This window comes from Aotus nancymaae, unplaced genomic scaffold, assembly GCF_030222135.1.
Source record: "Aotus nancymaae isolate 86718 unplaced genomic scaffold, 86718_ANA_hifiasm-v0.15.2.pri h1tg000059l, whole genome shotgun sequence".
NCBI lineage: Eukaryota > Metazoa > Chordata > Mammalia > Primates > Aotidae > Aotus > Aotus nancymaae.
In genome coordinates this window covers 11,673,965-11,686,789 of record NW_026988473.1, presented here as the reverse complement: position 1 = coordinate 11,686,789, position 12,825 = coordinate 11,673,965, and the positions used below count along the sequence as shown (strand labels likewise).

At 35.5% G+C, this 12,825-nt stretch overlaps 1 protein-coding gene across 1 annotated transcript; it reads right to left on the bottom strand.

Moving 5' to 3' along the window:
* Positions 1-9,769: 9,769 nt before the first annotated feature.
* On the bottom strand, positions 9,770-11,892 carry LOC105716127 (olfactory receptor 5B3-like). The gene is made up of 2 exons (XM_021669367.2): positions 11,781-11,892; positions 9,770-10,735 (listed from the first exon to the last, which is right to left on the bottom strand). Exon 2 carries the CDS (start codon positions 10,706-10,708, stop codon positions 9,770-9,772), a length of 939 nt encoding a protein of 312 aa, XP_021525042.2. The 5' UTR covers positions 10,709-10,735; positions 11,781-11,892.
* Between the last annotated feature and the right edge of the window lie 933 nt (positions 11,893-12,825).

Below are 12,825 nucleotides of genomic sequence, written 5' to 3'. Positions count from 1 at the left end.
AGTTCTGGGGCATGTGCAGAATGTGCAGGTTTGTTACATAGGTATACTCGTGCCATGGTGGTTCATATTTTACCTTGTGTTGAAACAATCCCCTTTTACCTTAGACATTTCCTTCCTATCATTGCTCTCAACACTCAGCTGGATCTCAGATATTGAAGGATGGAGGTTCGTAGTCTGGGGGGATGTCTCTAGGCTGCAGATCTGTTTATGCACACATCTTTTTATTTGAATTTGAATCTGTTGGAAGGACATTCATTTCCTGATAACCACTATTGTCTATCATCTTTCTCCTGCCCCCAGTACACATCAAGTGATACTTCTAGACTTCAAATTATTTGTTTGCCAAAAAACTACCCACATAATTATATGAGCTATAATTTTTGTTTTTTGTTTTTTTTTAAAATACTATGTTCTGTGATGACTAACAGATTCTCATTGTACCTACCTGGATAATCTAGGATAATCCAACCATCTCAAAACCTTAATTCAATCACTGTGCAGTTAAAAAAAAAATCATGTAAGGCCACATGTTCATGGGTTTCAGGAGTTAAGATATGACCACATTTGGGGAACATTATTAAGGCTGCCATACTGAGTGTGAATATTATATATTCTAGGTAAATTATCACTAGAATCAGAGATGGTTGAGATATACTCACAGATCACACAGCCAACTTCCTAATTGTATATATGAATCAACAGAGGATCAGAGAAAGTATTAAATTCTCAAATTCACATATCTGGAATATATTCATTTTCTAAATCAGATCTTCCAAAATTACTAGCAGCTTAACCTTTGTACTTATGAACCAGTTTGTTTCATGAATGACAGATAGATGACAGATTAACAGACATAGATATCACTGGATGGAGGAAGAGAGTATTTATACACACAAATATAACCCCATTTGCTGTTAAATATTGGGAGATTAGAGGAGTTCTTCATCTTCCTCATATTCTCCATGTTTCTGTGCCTTTAATCACTGCAATGTCAGATTTTCTAGATTAGCAAGTATTGAAAAAGTGAGATTGTAAGGAAATGATAGTAAAAATGGAATAGGGATCTTGGTAATGTCATAATTTTTCTGAGGTCTATGGAAGTGTTGTTGCATCCTGTTTGGGGGAGCTATTCCTTCAATGACGAACCAACGCATAATAAACCAGATAAATTTACCACCCATTCAATCCCAGCATCATTTATCCTAAGGTTTTGTTATCATCTTAGGGAAAGCAGCATGGCATTTCATAAATATCACTGTATTGTCTGCTGGTTAAATTTTTTCTTTCTTCCTTTCTTTTTTTTCTTTTTCTTTTTCTTTTCTTACAATGAATGCTAGATCCATTTCTGTGTTTTAGAAAAAATGTTCAAACAAGTAGATCTGAGCTCAAAAACTTATACAAGATGTAGCTGCCACACTGCTTTTGCATCAATTACATATTTCACTAAAAGTGTATATTGAATATAAAAGCTTACCTTGCTCTTTGAAAAGAAGAAAAAGGCAGTTCTTAGTTGTGAGTCTGAAATCAGAAACTTATCCTTAGAAGAATGCCTAAATAACACTGAGAAATTCTCTGTCATGTACTTTTCAAAAATGTTCAAGTTTTTTGAGGAATAAAGAAGTGGAGAAAGAATCATTAATGTGGAGTGCTAGCTCAAAAATTTAACATTTTTTAATGTTGTATTATTTTGCTGTGGTATAAAAGTCTGGGTTCAGTTCTTACATGTACCATGTATTTTTCTGTGAACTTGAAAAACTTATTTGCCTTCTGCCAAGCTCAGTTTCCTTATTTGTAGAATATAAATGAGAAAATGGTTTCTCCCACGACTTTACACAATTGTATCTATATAGAGAAATGGACAGTGGATCCATACAGACCTTAGTAAGTTGCTATCCCTTCAGCATGAACCAACACAGTTTTTATCTTGGGAAGTATTTTTTTTCTGCTTTTTGTTGCAGAATCACTGCAGATTCTCAGTTTTGGTAAAGACCAGAGTGTGCACTAAATGTATTAGCATTCGTTCGGATAAATAAGGATTAAAGTGTCTCTTGTTAGAGTCTTCTCCATTTTAAATAATGTAATGTGGAGCCATACTATGATTTCAGAGCCTAATGAATGGGAGCCAGGAGAAAAGTGTACAAGCATGAAACTATCTAGGGAACAGGGTCCCTGAGAGGGCAATAGCTTTCCTTTATCTCACTTATCTAGGGATGAAGCAATTAAACAGCATATGGTGATACAGTTTGTTATGTTGGGTCACATACACGTTTATTTGTCGTAATTGCTGTCATGCGTTTTTTCTCCCCCAATTTTATTGTTATTTACATACATGAGAAGCGTGTTAATCTATTTATATTTACTGTATTATTGATATGTGTAATATATTCCAAATATTTATCTTGTTTTTTTAATCTTTTTAATTTCATTTTTCTTGTATACCTATGTAACGTGTATACCTATGTACATAACTATGTAACGTGTATACCTATGTAACAAACCTACACATTCTGCACATGCCCCAGAACTTAAAGTATAGTTTTTAAAAAAGAGAGAAATTAAAGAAAACAGGACTTGAAGATCCCTGGGTTCTCACGCAGGTTGGCTGACATGGCCATTCATCTGGGAAAGAATGGATAGAGTGAGAAATGCTGAAGGAAACAAAAGACTGGACATAGCGTGTAAGAAAACACATTTTTATTACTTGTTAAATCTGACTGATAGGCCACTGAATTTGTAGATTGATAAACATAATCCCTGTTTTTCTTTCTTATGTTTACAATCAACTGACAAATATAACATAGGTGTAAGAGAAATGAAGATTAGAATATTCCTTAGTATTTTTATTCAATTCAAAAATTTGATTCAGATATATAGGCTGATGGGCTTCTTTTCTATCTCAAATTACTATTTCTTAGCAAACATTGTTAGTGTCCTATCCATCCCCTCTTCGCCTGGGTTGTCCATGGGCAATCCAATGCTTATTGTGAAATAAAGAAAGAGGAATTTGCATTTTGCAGACTTAGGGCTTAGAATTTGCTATAAAAGTATGTCAGTCCATGTGTGAAACATTTAATTTCTCTGGTGTCAGCAATCAGTACATGAGAGATAGAAGCAGAGTGATAAGTACTCAATTCCTCTTTTTCAGGTGGTATAACTTTGAGACAGACTTGATAGTTTTCCAGTGGTTCCCAGTAGATTAAGGACCAGTTTTTTTTTCAGGCATAACCTACTCACTAAAGAAATCCTTTATTGGTCTCCTTTCCTCCTCTGACTCACTTTCCAATCATTTCATCAGCACTTTCTGCTGTTAACTTGCAAATAAACTACTTGAATTAAAATCAATTTCTTTAGGCTTGCTTCAGGGGAACCCAATCTAATAAGCATCCCAAGATGATAGGTTTTTCCTTTGCACATGCAAATCCGCTGCCATTATCCTTACCGTGTAAATAAAGCTGGACCAAAGGACAGAAGGCAGTTCTGCTGCAGAGAAGCAGGACCAAAAGAGGAACAAAAGGGCAAACTGTGCTGTATGCCTTCTTCGAAATCCCAATCAGATAAATTGTATCCTCTCCCTCTGCTGAAACACTTTCAGTGTACCTCCAAATAGTAAACTAGTGTTCAATTTTTGTATATTTGATGACATTTTGATCTTGCAACAAACTTGATGGACAGTTTATCTGGATATAGAAATCTGTATTGATAATTTATTTTCTTTCCGTCTTTTGAAGATAAACATTCACCATCTGCTGGCTTACTTTTTTTTTCTGATCAAAGGCCAAGTGTCAGGCTGATCATCATTACTTCATGTATTTCTGTCCCTGGCATCGAAAAAGTTTGTTCTTGGCCTTGTTTTTTCACTTCCACAACAATGTAATTCAATATTAGAATTTAAAAAATGTATTCTAACACAAATTGGTGGAGTTCTTCAATCCCAAGACTTAACTTTCTTCAATTTGGCAAAATTTTATCCATTTTTTGTTTGAACATTTATTTTTTTTTCTTGTTCTTGCTATCCTTTGCATATGGAGTTTACATAATAATTTGAGTTCCTCAATGTATCCTTCCTGTTTTGTCTTGCATGATTTACATTTCTTTGTTCTCTAAGTTGTATTTTGAATATTTTAAACTTCTGACTTATATATGTTCATTCTAAACTCAATTTTGTCTAGTTTAATATTTATGTTAACCAACAGAGCATTTTATAAAACTGTTCTTAATATATATTTTATTTTTGTGATTTTGTTGGCTTTCTTTTTATATCTTATCTCTCATGTTACCGACTAGTAACCATTTTTTATTCACAGTTTATGTTAATGGTTTGTTTTATTGCAATGTTCACTGTAATATTTATTTCATTGTAATATGTTTTCTTTTATTGCTGCCTAATGATTATATTTCTGGAGTACATATGTTATTTTGATACATGCATACAGTGTGTAAGGATAAAAATCAAGGTAATTAGGATAACTATTACCTCACAAATTTATTTCTTTTGTAAAAAAATATTTTTAATTTTTATCGATACATAATAGCTGTGCAAATTTATGAGGTACATATGATATTTTGATATAAACATCATACAATGTGTATCTTTTGGGCTGAGACAATGAGGTTTTAGGGGGAAAACACACACTGGGGCCTGTCGAGGTGTGGGGTTTGGGGAGGGAGAGCATTAGGAAAGGTAGCTAATGCATGCTGGACTTAATACCTAGGTGATTGGTTGACAGGTGCAGGAAATGCCCAGAGCACATGTTTACCTATGTAACAACCGTGCACATCCTGTACATGTACTCCAGAACTTAAAATAAAAATAGAAATAAACATACAATGTGTAATGATCAAATCTGGGTAATTGGGATATCACTTACCTGAAACATTTATCATTTTTTTGTGTTGTGAACATTCCAAATCTTCTCTTCTAGCTATTTTGAAGCATACAATTCATTATTGTTACCTCTAGTCACCCTGTTGTGCTGTTGAACACTAGAATTTATTCTTTCCTATTTAACTGTATTTTTGTATCCATTAGCCAACCTCTTTTTATCTTCTGCTCCCTGCTACTCTTAGCCTCTGAAAACCACCAGGTAGAGAGCTATTCTCTATCTCAAAGAGATATTTGCTTCTACATATGAGTGAGAACATGTGATATTTGTATTTCTGGGCCTGGCATATTTTAATTGATATAATGTCCTCTGGTTCCACTCGCGTTGCTGCCAATGACATAATTTAATAATTATTATTTTATTATTTTTTTTTAAAGATGGAGTCTGTCTTTGTTACCCAGGCTGGAGCGCAGTGGTGTGATCTCAGCTCACCACAACCTCTGCCCCCAGGTTCAAGTGATTCTCCTGCTTCAGCATCCCAAGTAGCTGGTACTACAGGCTTCCACAATCATGCCTGGCTAGGTTTTGTATTTTTAGTAAAGACGGAGTTTCACCATGTTGGTCAGGTTGTTCTTGAACTCCTGACCTTAGGTGATCCACCTGCCTTGGCCTCCCAAAGTGCTAGGATTAGAGGCATGAGCCACCATGCCCAGCCTAGAATTAATTATTTTGTGACTGAATAATATTCCGTGTGTATATGTACCATTTTAAAAATTCATTTTTTTGTTAATGGACACAGGTTGATTTCATGTCTTGGCTACTGTGAATAGTGCTCTAGCAAACACTGGAGTGCAGATATCTATTCGATATATTGATTCCCTTTCTTCCGAATACATATCCAGCAGTGGAATTGCTAGATCATGTTATAGTTCTGTTTTTAGTTTTTTGAGGAACTTCCATACTTTTCAGACATCTAGTAAAACATTACATATGAGCATGTATGTGAAGTTGTTTTCAGAAGCAATCAGCCTTTGAATTGGTAGATTGAGTGGAGATCACCCTCAGCAATGCAGGTTGGCATCATCCAATCTGTTGAGGACCTAAATATAATCAAAAGATGGAGCAAGGATGAATTTGAGTTTTTTCTCCTTGTTTCAGCTGGGCCATCCATTGTCTGCCTTGGGATATTGGCACAACTGATCCTCAGACCTTCAGAGTTGGACTGGGACTTACACCACTGGTGCCTCTGGTTCTCAGGCCTTTGGGTTTGAATTGAAAGTACACTACCAGCATTCCTAGGCCTCTCTAGCTTGCAGAGGGCAGATCTTAGGACTGCTCAGCCTCCATAATCACGTGAGCTAATCCCTCAATAATAAATCTCTTTCTATGTATCTGTATTTATTCCACTTGTTCAGTTTCTCTCTGAAAGACCTTAATTTACTATTCTTTCAAAAGTTTTGGGTGAAGTTAATTAACTTTATACATCACTTTCATAATTAGTGTAACTGGAGTGCTAACATTTTTCTTTATTTAAAGTAATTGAGTTGACTAAATGTGGTCATGAAGAATACTTAATTCAATGTATGTATCACAATAGATACTAATTAATGTTTACTGCTGCTATTATTACTATTATTCCTACTAGTAGTATAATTCTTACTGCTATTATTGTAGTAGAGAGTGACAACACAGATAGTCCCCAATTTATGGTGGTTCAGTTTGTGATTTTTGACTTTATGATGGGTTTATCAGGATGTACACCATCATAAGTAGAGGAGCATCTGTATACTGGTAAAACCATAAGTAGAAAACTATTATAATATTGTGATATTAATTGATAAAATATATGACATGATCAAAAATTTATTTAAGGACTGAACATGGAAATGGGAGAGAGAGGAGAGAGAGACACAGAGAGAGAGAGAGAGAGAGGAATAAAGAGAAAAAATTCAACCTAAAAGAAAAATTAATGAAAAACATGTCAGATTATAGATATGATGTGACCATTTAGAAGACTCCTAGAGGATCATTAACACCAAGCATATTACAAGGATATTTTTTTCCAGCAACTTAACTGGATTGTACAGAGAAGTATATTTCATTAGCAACCGAATGCCAATCAAGTGTATCTTTGATTACATTAAATGTAATCAGGTGGCTTTAAATGTGGCTTTGAGAACATTACTACTATTCGTTGACTCCCAGTTTCATGTTCTGTGAAAATTTAGTTTATATAATGCCCAGTGTACTTATTTCACAGAGCTGCAATGTATTAGATTACATTGGATGCTACATAGAATCCTACCAACTTGATGCCTGACACAAGTGATGTATTCAGCATTAGTTTCCTTCCTATTCTTCTCATTTTCCTCCTAGCTGGCTTTGCACAAGTAGCAAGTTAGAACAAATGATTGCTTTCTAATAAATATGTTCTATCACGTGTGCCCAGAATTGAAAATAAAGTTGGCACAACTCTAACACACAAGGTATAACTTGAGTCACCTTTGTTACCATCATTATTAAGTACATAATGTTTCCTTTCTTATTATGGAGGCAAATACAGTGAGCTCTACACCACTCAAAAAATACTAAATGCTATAATAAAAATAAAGTATTAAAAATCACCATGAAAGTGCTCAGAATGTGCCAGAGCATCTAAGTAACTATGAAATTTCTTCCTCTAAGTTGCCAAATTGGACCCTAATGTATGTACCTATGCATGTGATTGCAGTTATTTTTGAAAATAATTTCTACATTCTCCTCATACTTCAAGAGCGACCAATAAATTTTCCAAATTCATTTGTTTATACTCACATATAAAGTGACCCAAAATATTCTTTTTGTACAGGAATTCAGAATGTAGGGATGTGAATAACAGTTTAACATAAGACCAAATATAATGCTGGCTTTGTTAATAGCCAGATGGTTATAAACCTGCCAAGCTCTGATCTTGATTCACAGGAGAAAAAGCCTTTAATCTACCTCATGGGCTGTTATTTTTCTCTGATGCAATAACAAATATAAAAGTTTTTATAAGTGTAAAAAATACTAATACTTAAAAGTCAAGAAATCTGAGCCATTACTTTCCATAGTCTATCTTACCTCTTTTTGGTTTCTTCTCCAGAATTTCTATCTAGTTGCTTTCTATAATTTCTTTTTTTTTTTTTTTTTTTTTTTTTTTGAGACGGAGTCTCGCTCTTGTTACCCAGGCTGGAGTGCAATGGCGCGATCTCGGCTCACTGCAACCTCCGCCTCCTGGGTTCAGGCAATTCTCCTGCCTCAGCCTCCTGAGTAGCTGGGATTACAGGCACGCGCCACCGTGCCCAGCTAATTTTTTTGTATTAATAGAGACGGGGTTTCACAATGTTGACCAGGATGGTCTCAATCTCTCGACCTCGTGATCCACCCGCCTCGACCTCCCAAAGTGCTGGGATTACAGGCTTGAGCCACCGCGCCCGGCCTATAATTTCTATTTCTTTATTGATATGCCACCATTGCTTGAAATACCCTTATCCTAGTTTCCTTTAGTTTTTTGTTCAAGATTTCATTAAGCTCTTTGAGCATATTTAAGATACACGTCTTAAAAGTGCTGAAAAATATAGACTACTGATGAATGAAATTTTAATAATCTAAATTAGTGTAGAGAAATACTATATTCATGAATTAAGAGACTTTACATTGACTGCTCTGAAGACTTCTTGCAATCACAATTAAAATCCAAGCAGACTTTAATAAAAATAAATATGAACACACTGATTATAGATTCATATGGAAGGGCAAAGCTAGTAGATACAAATAATAATAAAGTTGAAGCGTTACCTGATTTCATGACTTATAATAATCAACATAAGTGTGGTATTGGAAAAAGAGACACATAAATCAATGGACAGACTATTGAATCTAGATATTGATCCATGGTATATAATCATATTTGAATACAACCCATGCAAATCCTCACATATACTTTAAATAATCTCTAGATTACTTGTAATACCTAACACAATGTAAATGCTATGTAGAGTTACTATACTGAATTTTTGAACTTGTACTTTTTATTGTTGCATTGTTACTATTATTTTTAGAAATATTTACCTATCCATGGTTGGTTAAATCTGCAGATGCATAGCAGAGATACAGAGAGACGATTGTACTTTTATTTAAAATGTCACATTTGTTCTCAAATTAGGACTCTAAAACATTTATTCAACTAAATAAACAATATTATACATAAACGGAAATTCAGATAACTCAATTAATTACCTGAATTATTTGTATCAAAGTTAGCTGTATTGAATTTACATTTGGCAAATTTCCCACTCCTGTGTATATGTTCCCACGTGAATAAATTTGTTCATGGGCCCATTTATGCACCTGTTTTACACGTATGCTTTTCCTAGTATTTGGTAGCAGACATGCATGAAGAATGAGTGAATAAATCAAATATATTATATACAGTTTTAACAGGAACACAAAATCAAACACTGCATGTTCTCACTCATAGGCGGGTGTTGAACAATGGGAACACATGGACACAGGGAGGAGAGCATCACACACTGGGGTCTGTTGGGGGGAAATAGGGGAGGGACAGCAGGGGGTGGGAGGCTGGTGAGGGATAGCATGGGGAGAAATGCCACATATAGGTGAAGGGGAAGAAGGCAGCAAATCACACTGCCACGTGTACACCTAGGCAACAATCTTGCATGTTCTTCATATGTACCCCAAAACCTAAAATGCAATTAAAAAAAAAAGTAAAATCTAAGATATCTTATTATTCACCTTAGCTTTCTCATTTAGGTATTATATTTTTGGACATAATATTTCTTTTTTCCTAGAGAACAGACTTTGGAAGAAGAAATGATATTATTTCAGAAACATCATGTGAACCTTAAAATGTAATTCAGGACAGAGGGATGAAACTAGGTATCATGCATCCTGCAATGTTAAACTCACAATAATAGAGGCAATTTTCCCTTCTCAACAACTTTCTTGAATGCATTCTTCACTTCTTTGTTCCTCAGGCTATAGACCAGGGGGTTCAGCATGGGGATGACCATAGTATAGAACACAGATGCCAGTTTGTCTGTGTCCATGGAGTGACTGGAGCTGGGCTGTAAGTACATGAAGATAATAGTCCCATAGAAGATGGCGACTGAAACGAAGTGAGAGGCACAGGTGGACAAAGCCTTCTGGTATCCTGAAGCTGAGTGCATCTTTAGGATGGTGACAAATATGAATAGGTAGGAGATCAAGATAATTAGGATGGCAGAAAAGATATTGAAGCTGCCTATATAAACAAGAACTAGCTCATTCACATGCCTATCAGAGCAAGACAGAGCCATGACTGGTGGAACATCACAGAAAAAGTGATGGACTTCATTTGACATACAGAAAGAGAGACTGAATGTTTCCCCAATGTATATGGAGGCATTCAAGAAACCACAGACATAACAAATTATGACCAGACACGCACACACACTTGTTGTCATTGTCATGGTATAGTGTAGGGGTTTGCACACTGCAGCATAGCGGTCATAGGCCATTGAGGCCAAGAGGAAATTTTCCACAGTGGCAAAGGCTGCAAAAAAGAACATTTGAGCAGCACATGCATTGTAGGAGATGACCTTGTCTCCTATAAGGAGCCCAGCTATGACCGTGGGAGTGACAGCTGAAGAGTAACAAAAGTCCACTAGAGACAGGTGACTGAGGAAAAAGTACATGGGAGTGTGGAGATGAAAGTCCCAAAGAATCAAAATGATCATCCCCAGGTTTCCAACCACATTGACAAGGTATACAAGGGTGAACATGATAAGGAGGGGGACTTGTAGCTCTGGAGCACTGGTTAGTCCGAGGAGAATGAACTCTGTCACTTCTGTACGGTTCTTCATCAATGTTATTTGAGCATCAGAGGATGCCTGTAGCAATGAGAAATAAAGGAAAAGAATGTTAAACAGGTTGTGGAGTAGATATTGCAATGAAATGAAAATGTCAAAAGCCACGTGCATTATTTCATTATTGTAGTAATACACATTTTAAGATTCTATATATCTAAACATAAACTTAACCACAAAGTTTAGTGCATTAAATAGCTATAGAGTTATAAAAGACTGAATTGAAAAGATCTGCATGGATTATCCCTCACCAGTTTTCACCTTTCTAACATTGTAACCAATATTTGGAAAATTATATAAAATTTCCAACATGTCTGGAATAATATATATATGACAGGTGTGTATATGTGTGTGTGTATACACAGCAGAGTGGACCAATTCAGTTTTTCTTATTCTGCTAAAAACTTTTGCTTCTATATTGCCCACCTGACAGAATTACTCTAGATACTTTGCATGTATATTCACTGATTCTTTTCAACAATACGTTTGATTAGTTGTTACTTTCTTTTAGATCAAGAGGCACAAAAGGTTGAGTAATTTATTCATGTTAACATAAAAATTAATGGCAAACCAAGCTTTGGACACAAGCAGAGTGGTTCAAAGGCACGACATTCATAACTTTCTATACCTCAAATTGTTTTAACTCAATCAAACAGTTACTTATTGCCTCCATTGGTACAAACTCACTGTTCGGGGTTTCACCGTGAATGAGAGATATTTGCACAGCAGATGTATTGTGATGACTGGGACTGTAGGGGCATGTATAATCAGTAAAGGTAATTCTGAAGGGAAGACACAGAACTGTATATAGAGCTTGGTCTGCGGTAAGAGGTGCCTATCAGCCCTACGATTTGCTCTCTAGGAATCATTGATCATTACCTAACTCCTCTGAACCTCATTTTCTCTATCTGCATAATGAAGATAGTAATTATATCTAACTGAAGGTACTAATGTGAGATTTAAACGTGAAATGGATAAAACAAAGCATAAAATGTGGTATGGTTAGCCAACCTTATGAGTGCCAGCTACACTATTATTAGGATGAAAAAGTGAGTGGTAACATTCAGACCTTTAGGTGTGGATGAGTTTTGAAGTCTTATATCCTCCTTCATCAGTTTGCTTATTCTCTCACACAGTAGAGCCACTGAGATTTTCTGTGCCTTTCAATAACTCTTCTTTGCTGCATCCATGCAGTTGACTACTCTAGCCATCCCACGTAGCTGTTTTGCTTAATATCTTTTTTGAAATCCATATTTTAGCTTGCACTCAGTCTCCTTTTCTTATACTCATTCCTACTTTCAGTAGTGTCATCCCATCTTTGAATCACAGAAATCAAGGATTGAAAGCTCAGTTTTTGTCTTGCTTTAGCCTGCAGATCTGTTTCTTTGACAAACTTCGTGGGGAGAAACGCCACATATAGGTGAAGGGGAGGAAGGCAGCAAATCACACTGCCACGTATGCACCTATGCAACAATCTTGCATGTTTTTCACATGTACCCCAAAACCTAAAATGCAATAAAAAAATTTTATTTTAATCTGTTCTTGTGTAGAAACCATTTTAACTATTTTAATTTTAAGTCTTTGGAAGGGTATCCATTCAATGCTAACAACTACTAGTCCCTTCCATCTTCCTCCTTCACCTTTAGCAACTTCACTCTACAAGCCAACCCCTTGAAGGCTTTATGTTTACCTACTTTAACACACATGACCATGACCACTTTTCTCATATACCATGTTCTACAACCAATGATAAGTGGGTATGTTTGAGTTATGCATGTATGTGTAGTATGAAGTAGGCAGTAGTATTATTTTTATTTTACCATTAATGCAAATGACAATTTATGAAGTTTTGTGATGCCGTACAATTATACAGCTAGTATGAGGAAGATTCAAAATTTAAACGCAGTTTGGACCTAATGATCAGCCAGTGTTTTCAGTGATACCACTGTCCATGTGTATAGATGTACTAGAAGTAATAAGAATACAATTATGGAGAAAATATTAAAAAGTAGTTTAAAACTTATTTCCCTTTGGTACTTTAGTATTTTTTTTTCTTTTTTGAGACAGTCTTACTCTCTCACCCAGACCGGAGTGCAGTGGCACAATGTCTGCTC